At 39.7% G+C, this 22,613-nt stretch overlaps 1 protein-coding gene across 14 annotated transcripts in view; it reads right to left on the reverse strand.

Moving 5' to 3' along the window:
* Window positions 1-22,613, reverse strand: part of NAV2 (neuron navigator 2) — a 373,713-nt gene that overhangs the window by 114,110 nt on the left and 236,990 nt on the right. For 8 of the 14 annotated variants that reach the window (XM_038137689.1, XM_038137684.1, XM_038137696.1 and 5 more), the window contains 4 exons: window positions 15,833-15,905; window positions 10,642-10,876; window positions 9,023-9,091; window positions 5,950-6,107 (listed from right to left, as the gene is read on the reverse strand). In XM_038137689.1, the coding sequence (XP_037993617.1) occupies window positions 5,950-6,107; window positions 9,023-9,091; window positions 10,642-10,876; window positions 15,833-15,905 (535 nt within the window). The remainder of the gene's footprint in view (window positions 1-5,949; window positions 6,108-9,022; window positions 9,092-10,641; window positions 10,877-15,832; window positions 15,906-22,613) is intronic. The other 6 variants (XM_038137694.1, XM_038137693.1, XM_038137691.1 and 3 more) reach the window with 2 other exon arrangements.

Below are 22,613 nucleotides of genomic sequence, written 5' to 3' on the forward strand. Positions count from 1 at the left end.
TATACTGTTACTGGGCACAAAGGCAAAAGCCTGGGTTTTGTCTCTCTTTATAATTATTAATATATTTGGAGTGGAAAAACTGCATGAGGTTAAACAGAGCATTTCCAGCAAAGAAGTTTGTGCAATGTCACTTGATTATCCTTTACTTGGTATAGAAGCCAAATCAAATCATTCAGAACATCAAATATTTCATCTCATTTTACATAAAGCTACAAAAGAAGACTTGTCCTCCATTTTAATGTGCTTGAATGAAAGATCTTTCTTTCAGGTAAACTTTCCAGATCATCTATGTTGATCCTAAAGACAAAAGGGCTCAGTAATTTCTGAGCCAAAATTGGAACCTCTGTCTGAACACCAGCTCTGGGCAAATATTAAATTTTGACTCATTATGTCTGATTTAATCTCTTCCAATGGCTAAACATCCTCACTCTTAAAATTTCTATCCAATTTGTGATCTTAATTGGGCTAATATCAAATTCCTGAGAAATGGATACCCACACACTATCTGCTGAGATAAGGAAGAATTGTTATTACTATAAATGTCACCGCAGGTATCTTGTAGGTAGTAAGGGAACCTTGTAACCTTTCTTTTAGACAAAGAACATAAATTAACCCTCTAAGTACCAAACAGCAAAAGAGATTTTCCAAAGCTCTATTTACGCAGAACTCTTTCTGTTTTATCAGCATCCCTCTGTTTCAAAGCCCATTTCGATACTACTGAATATCTCAGCCTTCAAGACATTTCCCACAAGAACTCTGAGTTTTGATCTCCTTATACACATTTCTTGCCTTGCTTTACATAAAGATGAGAGTTTATCCTCTCAGTTGCTAAAGTAGCCTTTTAAATTGAATCTGAGGGTTTGACATAATCCAAATCTGCTATTTTAAATGACCTTAAGCAAGGCTGAGTTCAGGACAAGCTTAGTACCTCACAGAACCAAGTCATGGGAGTGTATTGTCATGCATTTTTATATCAATACAGGATTGAATATGAAACATTATCATCAGGAGTAGAAATTCCAATGTCTCATTTCCAGATTTAGGACTTTCTATTCTTTCACAAGAGGGCATTTAGAGAAATAAATATGGATTTCCTAGTACGGTTGACATGAAGATACTGATTTAACTCTGAAGAGCCTTTTCTGCTAAAGCTCTGACAAGATCTGCCATGGCCTTGAACCTGGTGCCCTGCCCTCTTGAACCTGATAAATATAACTACCTACATACAGAGTGCACACATTTTTAGCACACATGTGGCATGTGTAACCATACACCAGTTTGCTCACTGGAGTGGGGGTGACATTTCCTTGCTAACATTTTACTGATGGTAGTCAGTCCTATTTTGATAACACAAAGTTAAAAAGAAAAAAATAAATTTATTAACTGTCCTTCAAAATGCCTTAGTAACTCTTCCTATTTAAGTAGTTTACACTTAAGAAAACATTTAAAAGGAAATAATATTCATAGGTATCAAAATGTGGTAACCAGTCTAGGTCACAAGAACTCTCTGGAGATATTCCTTCCAACTTTCGTCTGAAAGCAGGAGATGGGGATGGCCTGGGTAACCTGAGATGAGGTTATCCAGGGCCCTGTCAAGACAAGTCCTAAATACTTCCAAACAAGTGAAATCCGACCCCTTCTCTGGACAAACTTCTCCAATGTTTTATTCTTCTCATAGTAAAGAATTTTATTCCTATTTCCAGACTTTGTGATTTCCCCTAAAGGAATGTGTGCCCCTTGAACTGTCATCACGCATCCTTGTGAACATAGTGACTACCCTTTACATATTAAAAGACAGTTATTAAATATACACAGTGTTCCAAGTTAAAAAGGTTTACGCAAAATATGAAATAAAATAAAATAAAATAAAACAAAACAAAATAAAATAAAATAATAAAATAAAATAAAATAAAATAAAATAAAATAAAATAAAATAAAATAAAATAAAATAAAATAAAATGAGAGCAACACACACTTTTCTTATCTCCTGCCCATATGGACACTGCTATGAAAACACTGCTATGGACACTGCTATGGAAGTTATTTATTTCACCTCACTGTCTGAATCTGTAGGCATGTATTCTTGGGTTTTTTCATTTTTCTGATACTATCTAAGAGAAACCTGACATCAACCTACCTTCTTTATAAACCTGAGTAATAAACATTTCCTTTGATCTCAAGCAGAAATGGGCAAAGTCTGGTAATATGTTTTTTTTTTCCTACTGATATTTTACTTAACATTCAATCCACAGGAATACTGTAATTTTTCCCACAGATGTCTACTGCCCTCTGTAGGATTATTTTAAATAAAATATTAGGAACAAAGTAGAAGAAAAAAATAAAAAGAAGGCACATAAGCCTGTCACAGTACTGTATCACATCATCAGCATAGTGGAAGTGGCTTATTAAGTTGATGTCTCTCACAGCTTCATAATTTCATTGATTTTATAGACTTGACACAAGTAATGCGGAGCCTCAAAGTAACTACTAACTGCACACAGGCATGGAAATGCAGTGTTCATTTGCTTCTCTACATTCATCAGAAAAGTTTTTGATGACTTGGATGAGTTCAGTAGTGACAGGGGAAGTGTCTGATGCCTTCCATGCCATAGGAGACCTGTGGTATTCAAGGACAAGGAAGTAAACCAAAGCTATTCCTACATAAGCGTGGGCTAAGTAATTCAGACAATTCAGAAGAGAATTGGCTCCAGTTGTATGAAGGGATTAGGATGACATAAACAACTCCAAAACCCAAAAGCCTAAGTGCTCAATTCCCCACAAAACAAAAATGCAATCAAGACTTCAATGGCATTTTTCTTTAAAAAAAAAGCCTGCAACACCAATTACACATATAAAAATACCCTGTCTGGAATGTAACTGCAATTATAAATGGGTAATCACTGTGACAATAAATAAAAAACCATACTACAGCACATTATCATTTTATGATGTGAGGAATGAGGGTCCTGAAATTCAGGTAAATTCCCTACAAAGAGGAATTCTGCCTATAAACTGAGGCTCTAACTCCAAAAAGCAAGTTAAAGCTATCAGATCCTAATCTCAAAAAAGATGCCCATAGGACTGAACTAGGTGTCTGAGTGATCCTTACTAGAGAACACTTTTCTCTATATATTGAAAGTGGTGTCAGACAGCATGTTGGGACTGAGGAAAAAAAATACAGAGGACACAAGGTCAGCTGTGGGGAAGATTTGTGGAGAAGATTTGCATCTCTTTACACGTTCCTTTGCTAAGAGCACGTGTGCACCTCATGTCAAACACGTGCATCTATCCAAGAACCTCATATCTTTCTGCAGTGTTGCAATAATTTTTGATATTAGACAAATCCCTTCCCCAAGTTTTCTAGAAAATCAGTGGTCTCATCAGTAACTCATTTACAGACTCTTTTGAAAAATCTGGGTTATTTATTTCCCAGTAGTTGACTGTTCTTCCATGCTCCATTGGCTTTTCTTTTCTGATGCATTCTGTTTCAATTAATGCACTTTAATCGCCACAAGACACAGATCATTGACTAACAAGACAATTTGCATTCAGAGGGAAAGGCCACAGATTAATAAAAGCTAAAAATTACAGCCTACTTTTTATAAGAAATGATTCAAACATTCAAACACTGAAGGCCACCTTCTATCACAAAGTGACCAATCATGCCAAAAGAGGCTGATTTTTATTTCTCCCATTTCCTTCCTCAAAAACACAACGGAGCAGGTACTGGGTAAAGAGATGAAAACTTACCAAGCCTGGCACACAGCACAGTCGTGTAAGTCTCATTTTCTTAGGCAAAACACAGGATATGGGTCAGAAAACCTGAATTGTCTTAGCACTTTGACAATAAACTTTGCCTGGCAATGTTACAATTAACTTTATAATAAGCCAAAAATTTGTCAAACCAATTGCTTTTGTTTCTCATGGATGCAGACCAACTTTGTGTCATGATTATACTTTAAAGAAAAGTTCAAGTTCAACTTTACATAAGCCTTTTTTTTTTTTTTTTAAGACCATAATTTATGACTGGAAATTTTGACCAGACCAAAATTCTGAGTAGTTAATGCAACTTACATAGCTTGTCAGCCTAAAAGCCAGCCTTGCTTCCTTTAGTCATTTGCAATATTTGTAGGAAGCAGATCATCACATGTGCTTCTTCAGCAACCAGTTTATCTTTCTCAGGAGAATAATTACAGTGAGGAATGAGGGTTCCCAGAACTGACTGTCTAAAAGCAGTTGACATTTAAGTTAGTTGACAAATTATCGTTATTTCTCTGTATGCATGAAGAATTCTTTCTTTCTTTTTCTTTTCTGAAGACTAAAACCAGTACTTTACCTTCCTTATTTAGTAATCTTGGTTAACTGAGAAAACAGCTAAAATAGATGGAAGTCCTCTCTTCCATGCAGCATAACATCACACATCCCATGTGGAGTAGGGATCATCTAGCCAACCAACCCATGTTGCAGGACAAAACAAATCCCACTCCCCTCTTCCCAGCCCAGTGCTGATGGGACATGAGCAGAAGAATATTCACAAGAAGGACAAAGAAAGAGACTGGGAAGATATTACACAAGAAAACAAGATTTCTACTGCTCACACTAAAACCTGTTAGCTTGTTCTTTGAACTGAAAGCCAGAGCTTATTCAGATTTAGAGACTATTACATGCTGATGTTACAGTTTAATCATTACTGTTTACACTGTACCACTCTAAAAGAGTACACATTGATTTACCAAGGTAGAATATTGCCAAATTACTAGCTTATTATGCTAATACATTAATCTGTAATATAATTATATTAGACAGAGGTGAATTTTTCTGTGGTAGAAAATTTGGTCAGGGTGTTTCAGAATGTCCCTGGAGAATGCTGAGGGTCCTCCATTGCCACCATAGCTTTTTTTGGGTAACATTCCAAAACCTACTGAAACACAGTCCTTGGATAACAATTTCCAGAGAAGGAAGAGCAGAGTTTCCTGGAAAGAACCAAGCATGAGAACTACAGAGAAGCTGACCCAGACCAGTGTTTTTCCCTGGAGCAAAATGCTCATTACAGTCATCAGAACCTCTGCACAGCCAGCAAGGAGACTCGAGCCTGAAGGCTGCCACTGTCAAGTGAGTGCAAGGAGCCTGTGCTGAGGCCCAGTACTGGCCCCTCTTTGTCAGCAGAATTACTTTGGGAATGTGGGATTTGCTGCTAGCCCATGCCGACAATCTGACCGTGCCAGGCTGGAGAGATGCACTCAGTTCTCACCAGCCACAGCCCCCCAAGCCCCACTCTGAGCTACAAGCTGAGGCTAATGAATGCTGGCAGATCGCTAAATTAGTGAATGGACACAAAGTCAGTAAATGTCATTCAAAAAAGCTCTGCTTCACACACAGCATGGCTCTGAGTGTTCCTGATGTGCTGCCACAGACATCACTTCACTGCAATGTTTATAAAACATAACATGTTCCTGCCTTCACACACAGCACTAGATGATTCCTGAAACTAGATTGAAATTGTGTAATTTTGTCTCCTACAGGATAGTCCACAATAGTGATGGAAATGAAAGCAAATTGTGCTATTTACATATAAAAACTTTGCAGAAATCTTTAGTGGTCATTTTTCATTCTTGTCAAACTACTCATGAGAATGCCTTGTTTTATGATTAATTCGTTCCCCCTCATCTGTGCTTGAAGCAAAATGAAAAAAAAACATGGTTCACCAGTGCCAGGACATTTTAAAGTTATTTTTTGGATGTACCTTCAGGCCAGCAAGTCACAACTTCAGATATATTAAAGGAGGACTATACTTTTTTCAAGAAGAGACAGCTGGCTTTTCTTTTGTAGATGTCATGTTTACAACACACAATTTCAAGACAGTCTTACAACTTCTGGAGATTAACAGAAAATCCAATTTCCTCTGAATTGAAGCATTATTAAGAAAAATCCAAATTATTAATTGCTTACCTTTGTCATTGCTGTTTGTTGGGGTTGGAGGGAGAAGCCCAGGCTTAGATTTGTCATAGTTGTTAAAGCTCTGGCTGCGTCGGTTGTTGGCACTGATGGAACCACGAGCTTTGGCCTCACTGCCTGCAGCAGACACCCTCATGGTGGGACCTGGAAGTCTGGTGGAAGAATTTACAGCATATTTAAACATAGGTAAAAAGCACTCTGGGCAAGAAACTATGGGACACCATGCATAAGCTGAAAATAAAAGTATCAACAGCACAAGTATAGGCTCATAAGGGCCTTTCTACTTCCATAAGAACAAATCAAAGGATCATGTTAGATGAAAAGTGTATGTCAAACAAGCTGCAGTCTGAATTGTTTTACACCAGAAAAAAAGCCCTGAGACAAAATTAACAGTCACCTGCCATAAGTCTGGTGAATCAGAAATAGTTGCAGGTGAATTCAGGGGAGCAATACCACTGGCAAAAGGTTAAGACTAAGTGAGGCATTACTGTTCTTAAACCAGATTGCCGGACACTTCATCACATGCTGGCCACATAAAGGCTACCCTTATTTCAGAAATAACAATGAGATGGAACTTGGCAGCCTTTTCCCTTCTAGAGAAGCACATCGCATCTCTGCCCTGACAGCTACAAAGCTCAGCAGCCAAGCCCAGCTAGACTATAACCTGATTTAATTATTTGAGCATATATAAATCACACATAGCTTCAGTACCCTCTCCTAGAGTAACCACATTATCAGTGAGCTGGTATTAGCCTCTGGTTTAAACTGGGCGTCTGTCTCTTCCAGCATTTTCTTACCATAGCCTGTACTGACCAGATTAAGCTGATTAACTAGGAAAAAATGTAGCTATTCTGGAGTAAGTAAACAAACTTTTATGCTTTTCAGGCAAAAAGGAAAGTGGAAGACTTCTCTAAAAAGCCCAACAGAATCAGGAAAGCCACTGGCATCACATCTCAGAACACTTCAAAGCCAACATTCACACACAGAATCTTTTTACAACTTCTTCATATGAAATACAAAAATCTGTTCAAATAACTTGTGTCAACAATAAAAGTAAAAGGAAGAACTCCCAGTTGTCAGAGAGAGTGGGGATGCAACTGGCCAAATCACCACTGTACCTCTGAGAGAAGGAAGAGAAGCCAGGAAGGAACCTGGCAGGGCTTCCTAAAAAACTGATTTATCCAGGACCAGTGAAGAAATAGAAAATATGAAAAGAAACACGGAGAAAAAGCCAAAATGTCAGCAGCTGCATGCACATGCTTTCAAAGCTCAAAAGAGTCTAAGACATGAGGGCATCATTCAAATACAAACCCAAAAATTAATTTACAAGCTCAAACCACCACAGATACAGCACAGCACATCATGGTTCTGAGGTTGACTTTTAGACCAATCTCTCAAATTATCCAGCTTTTTCCAGCACTGGGGGGTGCTACAAAGTTGTTCATACTCATCATTGCAGCAAAGGGTCCATGAAAAAACCCCAGAGGGGCTTCATTCACTGCAGAGGAGATTGCACGGGAAAAAGCTGAGGGCAACCAGTGACAAAACTTTTTGAGAAAGTCACCAAGACAAGGAAGTTCATGAAAAGTTCATTTTGTTTGACAGGAAACTAGCTAGGTTTTCTACAAGGTACCTTAGCCAAAAGCTGCCACCCAGTTCTGAAACACTGAGTATGGGGCACCTACCCCAGGATGGCTACAAGGGCCCCAGTATGGGAGGGGAGCTTTCCAGCAGCAGGGAAGGGACAATCTTCCTGTAGTGATGGATAAGAAAAGGCTCCCCACATATATCCATACAGGTTTTGAAAAGCTGTCACATTTTAAAGAAACAAAACTCCTCAAACCATGTGACCACTTAAGAAGTGACAAGTTTTCCATTTGAGTCAGTATTGTCACTGCCAATAAAAACACATCAAGAATAAAAAACCTACATGCCAAAAGCACTCTTGAAGATATTCCTTTCTCTTAGACTTTTTTTTTTCCCCACTATAGTTTAACTAACTGGTTTTAAGCCCCTGCTTTTGGTATTAGGTCTAGATACTTCACAGCAGTGTCTGTGAAATCTAAGGAAAAAATCAGGTTCAGGGAGACACTTCTGAGAGAAGGTACTGAGCTTGGAGAACACACTCTTTTACTACTCTTCAGCACCTCTGTTAAGCAAATATGAGCTGTCAAGCCATAATTAAGATCAAAGAAGAACATGAAAAGGAAATGCATAACTTTTTAACAGGGATTATTCTGCAGAGATTCACTGTTAGCATATAAGAAATAAGATGTAGGAAATAAATCTAAATTTTACAGCAGAAAAAACAATCTATACAAACCAAATAAATATCATAAGCTATAGCTCACAAGCTTAGCAAAAATGGTATGGTATAATTTACCAATGTAAAACTATATTCTAGTCAAACATTTACATATAATAGTAAAATAACAAGATTATTACCCAGATTAATAACCACAGCAACCCTTAGGATCACTGAGATGAGATGGGGAGATGAACTAGCATGCAAATCATGCTGGGATCCACGGAGAAAAGGGAAGTGCCTCTGATTCACTTCCAGGGAGGTCACAGGTGCTGGGTGTGAGAGCACTGGGGACAGCAGGGTCTCTGATCACCAAGAGCCACACAGTGCTGTTTGGGCTCACAGCATGCAGGTGACAGTGTCCTCACTAGCTGAGCCACTGGCCTGATGCAGCTCAGATGGGGGATGGAACTGGATGATCTTTAAGGTCATTTCCAATCCAAAACATTCTATGATTCTATGATTTCAATAATGCAGGTCAAAATACAATTGATACAGTGGGGCGAGAACTCCCAGAACCATGTTTTGTTCTCAAAAGCAAAGCTCCTAAGAACAAAAAATCAAATTACTTCCTTGAGAGCCAAAATGCATTCCACACCTCAAAAAAAAAAAAAAAAAAAATTACATCCATCTAAAACTTTCCCATTTCAGCCGTTTGTAAAAGCCTAGTTACAAACTGGTTTTGACAGGAACCCTAAACATGCACCCAGAAATATTGCAAAAGGATTGTTCATGCTTTGCAGAAGATGAAGAAATGCTAACCTAGAAGACCTTTTCTGACCAAGAGTGAATCGGATGATTTTGCTTTGAGATGAGTCCCTGGGAGATGCACTGTGACAGGAAAGAAAAAGCGGAAGAGAACATTGAACAAAGAAACTTTTTTTTTTTTTTTTTTTTTAAAGCCACTGAACTTAGTAACTGGTTTTAGGGAAAAAAATGGGGTTTTTTTATGAATTTCACAAGAATATAAAGCTTCTTGCCCAAGTATGACTTCAGGTCAAAACCACTACAGTCTGAAATTAATTTTTACAGAGCAATGAACATGCAAATCTGCATGCAACCCCCAACTCTGTTCCTCTTTTCTTTCTCATTCCTTTATTATATATATTTTCTGTAGAATCTGAGCAATTCGACTTTAGTACATATTAAGAAAACACGACATTGAAGATCTTCAGGATATACATATTTTTCAATTATTTGAAACCGAGCCCAGTCTACACAATGGCCTGAAAACAGCTAAACAGTGTTCAGTATCTCTGCATGCTTGACAGAAAACTTGCAGAGATCTCTTCAAACACATATTTATTTTACACTAATTATTTCCTGTCTATACATGCTGTAGGAACACTATGTTTTTCAACTATAAAAAACTATTGTTTACACCCAAATGAGCATAATTTGTGAAGAAAGACATAAAAGCCAAACCCAAATAACCTCTGAGCGGTCCCACTTGGAAGGCTTCAGTTAAACTGTTTATATCCCTCATAAGGCAGCACTTCAGCCAGTGTTCACCTCAAGGTGTGTTAACACAAGCAAGCCTCAATGTGAGATTTGTAAGAACAAGAACCTTCATACTTTAGTAATTGTGCAAATATGATTTCTGCTTTTAATTCTCCTTCTTATCCCCACTAAACCCTTCCTGTTTTAGCAGTGCAAGCGTCAGACCAGTAGAAGGCTGCACATGCATTTACTGTGGTACTGCCTCAGAAGACTGCTTTTATTCCAACCTGGGCAGAGCATTCCTAGTATTAAAGACATTCAAGGAACAAAACCCCTTTCTATTCATCTGTACTCTGATCTAGAAGTGCAAACATACACCAACGATGGAAATTATTTTTCATGTAAAGCCAACAGCATATTATTTTTGACCAAAAAGTCTAGATTTGATTTTGATTGCCACCAGGTGTTATGAGCTCTGTTTCTTTTAGCACTGTCAGAGTAACCCTTCCCCACAGTGGAAGGTAACCCTTCCATTTCTTAGTGAGAACTGAAACTCTTGTAATCGGAGAACTGAAGTTGGTTTTCACACGCCTAAAATGTATCTTTTCTAAAGGAAACAATGTGCATGCTTTGTGAGTAGAAAGAAGCAAAAGGAATAGTGAGAAAAATATCCTTCTACAATCCTGTGGTTACTTGGTCCAGTAGGGATGTTCCAACCATTGGGCTGCAGATTTCCAGCACTGAGAACATATTTAAACACACGTGTTTTGATTTCCAAAGGCTTAAAGTAAATTGTTACCCAGCATTCCATTCCCAACACACTTTATTCTAGAGCAGAACTAAAGAAAGGAGTTTTTGGCTTTTTAAGACCTGCAATAAGAAGAAGAAAAAAAAAAGAGATAAATAATGAAAAAAACCCAAATTGAAGGAGATTTCCCCACCTGGACTGCATTTCTGGTTGTGCTTTTAACTGATGCTGCACAGCTTGTGGGGGCTGTTGGCATGGAGTGTGGAGCAGAGCTGGCACCTGCTGCTGAGGGACCCCCACCTGGCACTGGGATGGAGGCCCTGCTTGCTGGGATGGATGGTGCTGGGGCTGCTGCTGCTGCTGCTGCTTGTACCGAGACAGGCTGAAGAACAGGCCCAGGATGGCCTTTAGATTCCCATTCCTGATTTCTGTAAGGCAAAGTGGAGAAGTCACTCGTCAGCCATCAATGGGTGTTTTCTCTCTGACAGCACAGCGGGCCAGCCATTGCATCCCCAGAATACTGTCTGAACTCAGCTCCTTTGGGATATCCTTTAGGATAGGTTTCTTTCAGCACGTTTAATTGGCATTACAGTTGACTGCCAGTGAGCACCAATGACAAATAAATAACTAATCTCTCCCCGCGGTGACTGAGCAATAGCTCACATTTCCACTGCAGTCTGTGTTAATGCCAGTGTCCTTAAAAAGCAAGTCCCTTTAAATCTTTCCTTTGAACTAACAGTACCCAAAACAGAACCCCCACAACAACAATTGTATTAAGGACAGCATGCTGTAAATTATTTCTCAGTCCTAAACTTGCACAAGGAGGAAACTACTCCGTTCTCACATGTATTTCTGGAATATCAGAATAAGCGTTTCCACTAAGAAAATTTGATGCAAGTTCTGCACTAGAAAATATGGCTATTGGGTGACATAGCTGTATTCAAACATAATTACCAGCTTTGATACTACCACAAGCTGATAAGGGGTGGGCACCCAATGTACCTAAAGACAGCTTGATAGTCAAGGTATAAACTTCTCAATCCCTGAATATCATCCTGCTCTTCTATGCAATATCAAATGCAAAAATGTAAAAGCAAACAGAAATACAAAGATGAAGAGGTGTATCAGACCAAGCACTTAACCACTGTATCATAATTAATACACCAGAGGGCAAATTCTTCCTTGCAGACAACCTTAATGTGCTGTGACTTAATTATTTATCATGTTTAATTTCCTAAATTAAAAAAGTGAATTAAAAAAGCTACATCAAACCGCTGAACTTCTGCCTGTGTTGTACAGATCACTTGAACTAAAAGCTGACTGTTGCCCTGTGAGAAAGAAGAAAAGGACATGTGTTAAGACAGTGGCCAAGCACAAAGGTAAGAACCAGAATTTTCATTTGTTTCCAGTTCCGGCTGAAAGGTTGCTCTGAGTTTGTGATGGGCCCCACTCCATCCTTTACTCCCTCTCCTAGCCACATTTCTGCTCACATTGCTCATCTTTGCTGTATAAACAAGCTTCTGCTCCTAATCCTAAGCACTTTACCCAGCAGATCTAAGGCTCAAGGTTTAAAACTGTTCTTTACTTGTTCTGTACCAGCTTCCAGCTTTGGTCTCCTTGTCTACCTGCACCTCAGTCTACTTTCCCATCCCAGCCACTAATATAATTTACTTTCTTTCTGAAATTTGTCTCAACCCATGCCCACATCTTCAGAGAGTATTAGCCCTTCTCTAAGTGGCCCTGGTCATCACCCAGACCCAGGATATTCCTTTCCTCTCATACTTGCTGACTCAGTTTCCCTAGCAATTTTTTCTTCCCTGCAGCCTTGTCGCTCCATCAATGCTCCGTCCCACCACTGACCCCCCCCCCCCCCCCCAGTCCCTTGTTTAAAGGATTAACATTCCCAGGGCCCTTCAGCAGCCATTTTCAATCTTCCTTTGTTTTCTTGGCTAATTTTAGTCTCTTCCTGAACAGTGGGGTCCCAGTTAATCCTGCCTGTTTCCCCTTTTCCCAGCCCACTCCTGCTCCAATGCAGTGCCATGCACAAACCCAACCTTCTCTCATTGCACCAGGCAGGTTCCTTCTCTAATCTGCAGGTTCCCTTCAATAATCTGTGTTTAGCTTAGGAGGACAGGGATGGAAGTAGAACAGACACAAAATACAGCAGAACACAGTAAAAAGGATTTCCTTATCTCCCACAAAGAACTCAAATTACTCATGGGAATTGTAAGGAAAGTAGCATCCAATCACAGGTCGAAGCATAACTAAACTGATCCAGAGGCACTGGGAAGCTTAACTGCACAAATACAGGTCAGATATAAAAGAAATTACCAGGGACCTGCTTATTTAAATTTAGCAAAGCTATACGCAACTGTAAACTGATTTCTATGTGAAGTGAAAGGCAATTATAACAATAACCCACCTATGACGTGTCGCTACCTGTTTTCTACTGCATTTATCAGAAGGGCAGCCTGCTTTTGACCAAATAATCAAAAGAAGAACACTTTTAATGAGTTAAAGCAGTCTCTTCCCCTCTGGATTTGAAAAAAAAAAAAAACATTTTAAGTTGGGCTTTCAGTGGTACCTCTGTTTCTTTTATCTTAAAAACTGAGGTAATTCTGGCAGTTCCACCTCGTATTGCGTACAGAAGGAGTATTTCAAAGACTACTTCATCCTCACTGCACTCTGCACATCAGTAGAGTCAAATGTTTCCTGCTTCAAGTCCTCTCCAGCCCATGGTCAGCTCCAGTATCATATTGACTTAGATAAGGACAAGGATGTCACCCAGCCATTCTAAATGGGGAGCCAAAAATTACTGTCCTGGATACTGGAAACAAACACTCCAGACACTTGAAACTTTCATAGGAAGCCCCACAAATCCACTCTTCAGAGATTTCCATCCTGAAATATCCCTGCTGGTGCTTGCTTCCCCTACATCACTGCTCCAGGATGTATTCAGCTGATCATTATCCAGCTCATCTGTAATCCAAAAGATGTGCAGCTGCTTATCTGTGATTTCAGTTTGAGTTTCTAATGCACATTTATGTCCTCCAATATCCTCAATATCTTGAGAGCAAGGAGATATTGTGTGAAGGAGAGCAAGCTTCTCTGGGCGGTTGCAATTCCAGCAGTCTAAAATAGGGTATAAGGGCAAGTGTATAGAGAGACAGTTCAAAGAATGAACAATAAAAATTTGCAGCAAGAAGTGAAAAGAGATCTCCAGCTCTTGATAGTTTTCTTCAGTAACTAGAAATGGAGATTTTAGATTTTTAAGAATCTTTGATAAGGGGATGGCTTTTTGCCTTCACGTTTCTGGGGAAGGGGAGCCTCTAGCACAGCATGGTCATCATCAGTGATTGCAGATCCTCAGCATCTCCACTGCATAAATCCATCAAAATAGACTCTGTGTCAGTGGCATGCACATATCAAAGCAAGATTTTTCAACGCTGGAAGGATATACATGTGCAGTCCCAAATTCTTTCAACATTTAGGAATCATCCAAATTCCAGTTTTGAGTCATTAACTTCCCTCCATACTGAAGCTGCACTGTTGAAAAATACGTGCTCTTAACAAACCCAAGGGACTTCAGTGATTATTCCCATTTGGAAGCAATCACAAACTTTTCCTTCCTCCTAGATGAAGATCTGCCAGTGAAGTAAATAAAGCTATTTGCAGTTGACCTAGCAGGTCTTGGCAACTTGCACAGAAACACTGGCTTGTTTGGTAACAACATTCCTCACTTTAAATGGTTCTGTGTTCCTAAACACAGTGCCAGAGAAACTTGAAAGAGAAATTCACTTTACTGTTGCATTCCAGTCTTTGAACTTATTTTATATAAAAATATTTTAAATCCCTCCCCTTCTCTAGTTGTCACTTTCTTCCTTCAATGTTAGCGGTGGAGCCAGTAAATGCTCTCATTTATACATTGGCAGCAAACATTACTGGTCCCGTCCTAGCTTCCATGTGATTTAATACACTAATTCCTAGATAGCGTAAAAGAAAGGCAGAAATCCCGAATCAGCAAAGCCATGGGATAACATGTGTTATCCCGCTGGGCCTGACTTGTGACTTGGCAGGAGAGCCATGAGCATTAATCATGCTGTCCCTTCCCCAGCGTGAGCAACACCACGCTGCCAGCTCTGTACACTTAGACAGTTTTCTCAACACTGATCTGCCATTTCACTTAGATTTTACCTTCTAGTGAGACAGGTAAATAATGTGAATGTATTTTACATGCTAAGGTCAAAATTGGCCTTTACAACTGACTCAGCCGCATTTTCTTTTTAATCATTTCCTGGCAAACAAATTTTCTGCTGTTTGAAGTTTTAGCTCATGCTTTCTTTTCTTGACATGAGAATCCTTCTGATTATAACTGAGCAACTGAGGCATGTAATGCTGGCAGTACTCAGATGGACCATAGTAAAGCTTCACTTTGGAGGAAAATTTCTGTTATTGCTGTTCTTATCAGCCTAAGAATACACCTAACATTCAGCCTCATCTTCTGCTACCTGTGGTGCACTCAGGTTAGAACACTAAATATCTGCTATTTTGCTGCAGCCTCTTCCTCCAAACTAAGTTTATGAAGAGACTCAGACATGAAATGTAACTTTGAAGTCTCACCTGATGCCACACATTCAATTATGTGTTCTGCAAAGCACTGATGGAGATGTCATATCATATATTCAGCTACTGAACCCAACAGCTTCTCCAGCGTATTTAAATGGAAATACAAGTGAAAGTTGGTGCTGAGGATGACAGAAATTTGTTTGATCTCTTAATAAGATAATAGCTAAACAGCTTCTGAGCCAACAGGTACCACACATCCTGGCATAAAGGAACAGAGTTAACCTAGTTTGGTTTCAGAAAATTCTGATGCTCTTCAAAAGCAGAGTGATTAATTAGAGGTCAAAATGTCTTGTTTTGTTTTGGCTCAAAACATTTGGATTTGATTGTTTTGTGCACTTGGAAACAGGAAGCAGGATGGTTGTTCAGATAAGAGAATAATTGAAGAATAAGGAAATAAATTTTTTCTCTGAAAAGACAAACAACTGACAGCAGTTCACTTGTATCTGTAAAATATACACTGATCAATGTGCAAATTATAGGACTGAGATAAGAAATTTTCTGGTTTTAAACAGAAAGTAGTAAAGAAGTGACTGAATTCTGATTTGGTCTCGATCACTTTTACAAGTCAGCTGGGCAGAAACGAGATACATATTTTATCTACCTTTCACACGGAGATGGGGAAAAAAAGAAATAAAGATTGTCAGAAGTTTAAATTGACCTTATTAATCTTCCACTACATTCCATGTTCTAGTTGCATTCACAGGTAGTAATTCAGGTTCCTCATTTAACATGAAATCTTAAACAACCAATGGACTCACCTTCTGCTGACAGCCCCTGGATGTTAATCCCCTTAGCAGCCAAGAAACTCAGGCATGCATCTATGTTTTCAATCTGTTCAAGAACAAACAAAACAAACAGAAGAAAAGGAGACACAAAAAGAAAATGCATTGTAATAATTATTTACTTCCATCTACTGCCACCCTTGACTGCACTCAGTCTTTGCATCTCATAGTAGGAAACCCTCTCAGTTACTGAGGTCCGAAATGGATTATTCCATTGATAATAAACTGACTGTTCCATGGGTCAGGGCTTTCTGTTATTTGCATTTGCACGAAGCAGGTTAGCTCAAGCCCCAGTCACAACAGGTGATCACTGCATTTCTTACTAGAGGGTCAAGGATACTCTGCACCAGGATTCATAACTTACAACAAGTGTAACGAACATGAAACTGAAAATAAACATGGAAGCCATTTGCTTTAGAAAGCAGATTGCCACTTGCTCTAAAGCTGACAGCTGGCAGAAGTTTCCAGCGACACCAGGAGCTGAATAGAAAAGTTGCAACTGGAAACCCCAGCCAGAATCCAGAACGCGTTCCCTGGTGGCATTCCCCGCAAGTCAGAAAGACCAGGCTACTCTGGGCACTTGCTGAGCGGCAAGTCCTGCCCCTCACAGAGATGGGACAATGGGAACAACCTTCATGGGATAAAATCAGCTTTCACCAGGGAAGGACTTGTGCACAACAGGTCTGGCTGTCAGTTGCTCTACACAACTCTGTTGCTATACACAGCTAAGAAAGTGAACTCCAGAGGGGCTGAATGAGTCGGGAATGTTTTCCACTCTATCTCAACATTACAGTAAGAATCTTGCAGTAGCCTCACACCTCATTTCCCACCAAGCTTCCACTGAAGCTCTGCTGTCATAACCAGAAGATGCAGGGAGATGCCAGCCCCCACTCCAGAACAAAGAACTTCCATGCAAAAGCCTAAGCTTGGACACCTCGAGGGGCTGCAAGGAACATTTGAGGAAATACCATGTTTTGTGTGTGGTTACACAAAAAACTCTTGGATGATACTGTTGAGCAATTCTTTTATTTAACCATGTTAATCAGCAAGTGATAAAATAGTCTTTGTGTTTGAACATCTCTCAAACATTAATTTATTAATTCCTGACACATTGCAATCAAACACTGCATCCACCATATGGATAAGGAAGGAGACAGACACCAAGCCCCACACTTGGTCTCACATAACTACCTTTAATCTGTGAAGCATGGAAACATCAAAAGGAAACATGAAAAATCCAGCTGCCCTGGCAGCTCCTGCCTGCCCTCAAAAAAATACACAACTGAGGGCTAAGGCAGCAGTTTAGAACTTGAGCTTCCAGCACCTGACCTGAGCTACTTGTCCTTCTCAAAGTAATAAAAAAGTATCAGGGAAGCTGCCAGGGAACCTCCCACATGGACTTCTTTCAGGGTACATTAATTTATCGTCTATAACTATAACAATAAAAACATTTTCTTCTATCGGGGGTGGAGGTTAAGTTATTGGCATTGCTGAACTGTGATTTCAACAATTAGAAACATTTGTATCAACCTCATTATACTTTGAGATATAATATAAAGTACACCAAGTATATAGTACCCTTTGAGTAAATTATATACTCCAAAACCCAGAGAGGTATCAAAGAATACATTTCCTGTACGGCTCAGACTTTAAGGCTTGGAGCAGGGTGAAGTTCAAAGGTTCATTTATCCACAGTTCAGTATGATCCAACAGTCAATTGACCCATTTCCTTCTTCAGTACTCAACAACCCTTTCAAGTTTCCAACACAGCTCTTTTATTGAGGTGATTGGGGATTTGGCTGGAAAACCAAAGCTCACCTTTCAAGAATAAACACCACATAAAAGGATCAATCCACTCCTTCTACCTGCACTTAACAAGGTGCATCATTCCAAGAACACTTCCAGACTTCCACAACTGTGGGTAGATGCCTCCTCTCCAAATAAGCAGGTTAATTACTAAAGATAAGCAATATCTCACCCTCACTCCAGATCTGATGTAGCTCTCTCAGTCCTGCTCTGCTTGCTTCTCTTCCCAGGCCCCTCAGCTATGCATAAACTTTTTTTAGGACAGAGTGAGCACAAGATGAAGATTTACATCTGAGTAGTGAGTTCCTCATCCACATCCTCATTCTTGGTGCTATATAGTAATCTTTGGTGACGTCCTAATCTCATCCTCTTCAGATTCAGGGAGTCCCCTTTAAAGTAATTCCATTTCTCCTATGGCATAACCCCCCAGTTTTTCTGAGCATTGTAGCCATTGCATTAAAATAAATCATTCCCATCCTCAGACTGATGGATGACTCTCCATCACAGGTCTGTACCTGAACCACAGGTTGAGCAACCTGGAACCTCACTGCCATACAAAAGGTCAGATGGACTGCCTTGCCACACCAGTGGTAATGTCTGGCTAAAAGCTGTGAGAAACAGGGGCTCTTGGTGCTCTACTGGTATGGAAAACACCCTAATTTCATCATGCATGACATAACAAAGTGGGAGTAACAGGGATGTTCTACGGTACACCCTTTACATTCAGAAACTAAATAACTAGGATAAGGTCCTGTGGAGATGTACAGCACTGTACATATGAGAAATTCACTAAAACTGAAAAATACAAAGGTGTCAGTGACTAAGATTTACACAGTATCTGTGATATTAACAACATTATATGGCAGCATGGCAAGAATGAGAGGAACTGGTTGATTTTGAAGGAAAAATGGAGCTCGAAAATGAAAACAGAAGGAAATTAGAGAAAATCCAAGAAGAAAGTGCAACACTGAATGCAGGACTGTAGCTGAAATTATTAACATTTACTGCTGTAAAAATTCAAGGTCCTTCCCACACAACAATGGCTGGCCTGAGTCAAGAACCCTGACTTGGCTGAATCAGTCTAATGCATCAGAAAGCATGTTGCTGTTTGAAGAGATGACTTCCCAGCAATGCAACACGTAATGAATTTCACTCATAAAAGCTCCAAGGAAGAATTCCTGCCCTGGCCCCTGCTGTATTAACTACTAATAATACAAAAATACTGTTTTATGGAGAAAGATTACCCCAGTGCAGACAGGGCTGGAGATAACAAGCAATGATAATTAGACCATTTAGATGTGTGTAGGACAGAAGTGAAGTTTCTAGATAGATCTCAGCTAGATGGGAGGAAAAAATTCCTCCCTGAGAGGGTGGTGAGGCCTTGGCACAGAACTGTGGCTGCTCCATCCCTGGAATTCTTCAAGGCCAGACTGGACAGGGCTTGGAGCAACCTGGGATAGTAAAAGGTGTCCTTGCCCATGACAGGGAATTGGAACAAGATGGTCTTTAAAGTCCCTTCCAACCCAAACAATTTTATGATTCTAAGCAAAGACTTAGACTTTGTGTCATCAATGTCCCCAGCGACTCTGTGTCCTGGTGACTTCCAACACGAAGTACCATTGCCTCCTTGTAATTACAGCATTCAGCAGCAAATCATCACCCAGACTGTATAGGCCCCTTTTCTGCCAAGTTCACATATTGCTTAAACCCTTTAATCAGATGTGAAAGGACCGAATTTGCCAAAGGGGAGTGGATATTTTCTGTTTAACTGTGAGCTACAATTGGTTTTTTGGCTGACAATTCTGATTTCTCATTTGCTTTGTCAGCAACATTTAACACAGCAGAAGCAAAGCAGGAAAGATGGCAGCTGGATGCTTTCATTTCTGACCTACCCAAAACAGGGGAAAGCTGTGCAAAAAGAAGGAAAACCAAGCCACCCACAGTGATTATCTCACTCAGAAACATTACTGGGGTATCCAAAACTGAGCCTTATTAAACATCCCAGACAAAATATTCAAATGAACTTGCAATTTTAGACCACCACATTTAAACTAGTTCAGGTGTAATCTACTATCAACATGTGCTATCAGTCCCACATCCTTTTATGATGGGTATTTATTCTGAAATGTCCCTAAATGCCAACCAAGGACAGCTGAGCCCACACCAGAGGGGCTAGCAGCCTCTGGGGCTTCTCCACCTGCTTTCTTTTAATTATGAGATTATGAGAAAAAAACTCCAACAACAACGCTGTAAAATTAAATTTCTGCTCAGACATAACGTATCAAGTGTCATCATTCCCATTCTCATACTCAGGGAAGTAAAAGCTACCTGAAAACTTTCTCTTAATATGAATAACCTGACAAGGTGGGAACAGAAGGCATCATGGCTAAGTGTTGCCCAAGGAGAACTGTCCAAGACCAGATAACCACACAAGACTTTGTGCTTGTCATATAGCACCAATTTCAATTTCTATTCTTGCCAGTGCTAGAGAGAAAACATGCCCTAGTCTCTATGAGCAGAACAGGATATGCCAGAAACAAAAAAAAAAAAAAAAAAGACCCAAGCCAAAATATCCCCATCCAGTAGCCTCTAAATGGAGACCCACAGGTGGGCACTGACATGTTGAGTATTGACTATATCACACAAAAAGCTGAGTATGGACACAGCCTCCAGCCAAAGCTGTCTGTCCAACTCTGCCAAGTCAAATACACAAGGTAAAGGATAACTAGTGCTGCCCCTGGCACAGACACAGATGTTTTTCTAAACAAAAAACAGAATTAAACTTGTTGTAGGTTCCTTCACTCACAAACCAGGGGAAGTTTCTCACATTGTGATGCAAGACTTCCGCTCCCAACTTTTACAGTGATAAATGGGGAGTTTTGATGAGCTTATCCAGAAAACCCACTTCTTATACTGAAACCAGAGCTTATGTTGCCTGTGGCTCAATTTTATGTGTAGTACATTAATTTTCAAAAGAAAAAAGAATGAATTCATATCGAAGTTTTTATGGCCTCACAAACCTTTATGCAATATTCCAGCAGACTTCACATACAGTGCAGAAACAAGGGAATAGCCTAAGAAACACAAGTTGTTCCTTAGGACAAAATTTATTCCTTGTCTGTATTTTTGAATAAGGTGTTTACCCTCATATTTTTATACCCTAAAGTTCAGAAAGAGCCTTAAAATCTCAAGCCATTACATTGACAATCCTCAGAATCCTGGAGTTTCGGGGGAGGAGAGGCTCTCCATTCCAATAATATCTCATTTGTTCTATTTCCTAAACATAATTATATATTAAAAATACCAAAGCAGAACTGAAAATTCCATTTGTCCCAGAAGGATAAAAATACTAACTCTTATTGCTCTGTTTAAAATAAATCTTTATTAGCAGTTATCCCATTCAAAATATACCTTTTTAAAAAGAAAATAGTACATTGCTCCCAGTGTTCATCTGCTGCTCCTGACTACCTGGATAAAAATGTCTCCCAAAAGTAAGTTTCAGGATTTTGACAGAACTTGGTGGGCACCTTAGAAATAAAATAAAAGACCTAATGGAAGGGCAAATGAAGCTAATCAGTATTCTGAAGCCAGGTTGTGTCAGATATACCCACAGAAACAAAAATTGCTCAAATATACATGAAGAGTTAAGTCTTCTCTTAAAATTGCCTTACTTTGCATTTTTTAAGACAAGGAGAGTTTGGGCAGTAGTCTAAGGCTGGAGAACCAGCCTAAGCCTCATCTCATGCATCCTCTTCTCTTTGACCCTGGTAAAAACTTTGCTATCCTGTGTTTGCAGTTCTTCTACAGAAATAATGGGACAAATAGTCAACATTCACTCCCCAACATGCCCAGTGTGAATAGAAATGAATGCAGTTAACCCCACAGAGAAAACTGTGCTTCATATTGGCCAAAATTCCTAATGACAACAAAGAGCATCCAAGGGGCACCCTTGTATTGTGAATGGATTCAGGCCATTTAGGGCAACTCCCAATGTTTGCCAAAGCTGATCTGCTCAGGGAGAGACACATAGAAGGTTGTAGAAATGTTCCTGCTTTATTCAGCTTTCTTTCAGGTTTGTTTTTTCAGGTTTATTTATTGAAAACTGAAATTTTCCCATGGGGAAAAACAAAAGTAAAGAGTATTTTCTTTGAAAAATATTCCTGGAAATACTATTTTTTGATTAGCTCTTCAGAATCAGACCTTTGAAAAGTTAAAGTGGATAATTTGTGAATAATGTAAAATCTTGAGATGCTCTAAATTATGATTAAGCAACAACAAGCTCAACTTTGCAAAACAAGTATCAACAAAGAATCCTGCCTCTGGAGAATCATTAACTTAAGACATATACGAAACTCTCTTGACAATATTTTAGCACATACCACAATAACTGTATTTCTTGGCACTGAGGAAAAGGTGGGGAGAAGCCATGGCTGTGCTCAATAAACCCATAATTAGGACAGCAGTGACTCTCATGGACGCATCATTTCCACCTTCCCTGGCTGCTCATGGAAGACCCTTTTCTATCTAGGGCTCCCAGGCTACAAGTTATGTTCTGTGCAACTGGGAAAAAGAGCAATGGCTTTAAACTGAGAGAGAGCAGGTTTAGATTGAACATTAGGAAGAAATCCTTCCCTGTGAGGGTGGTGAGGCCCTGGCACAGGTTGCCCAGAGAAGCTGTGGATGCCCCATCCCTCGGAGCGTCCAAGGCCAGGTTGGATGGGGTTTGGAGCCACGTGGGACAATGGAAGGTGTCCGTGCCCATGGCAGGGGGGGTTGGAACCAGGTGGTCTTCACAATCCCTTCCAACCCAAATAATTTCATCATTCTATGATTCCATCTAAAATGACACCAATATCCAGCAAAGGTGGACTTCTTCCTAAAACATCCTTGAAATTTACATAAACCAATATTTTCCAGAGTGCACAAATGCTCAAAAGGAAGGACTGACACC

This window comes from Motacilla alba, chromosome 5, assembly GCF_015832195.1.
Source record: "Motacilla alba alba isolate MOTALB_02 chromosome 5, Motacilla_alba_V1.0_pri, whole genome shotgun sequence".
In the NCBI taxonomy this organism is placed as follows: Eukaryota; Metazoa; Chordata; class Aves; order Passeriformes; family Motacillidae; genus Motacilla; species Motacilla alba.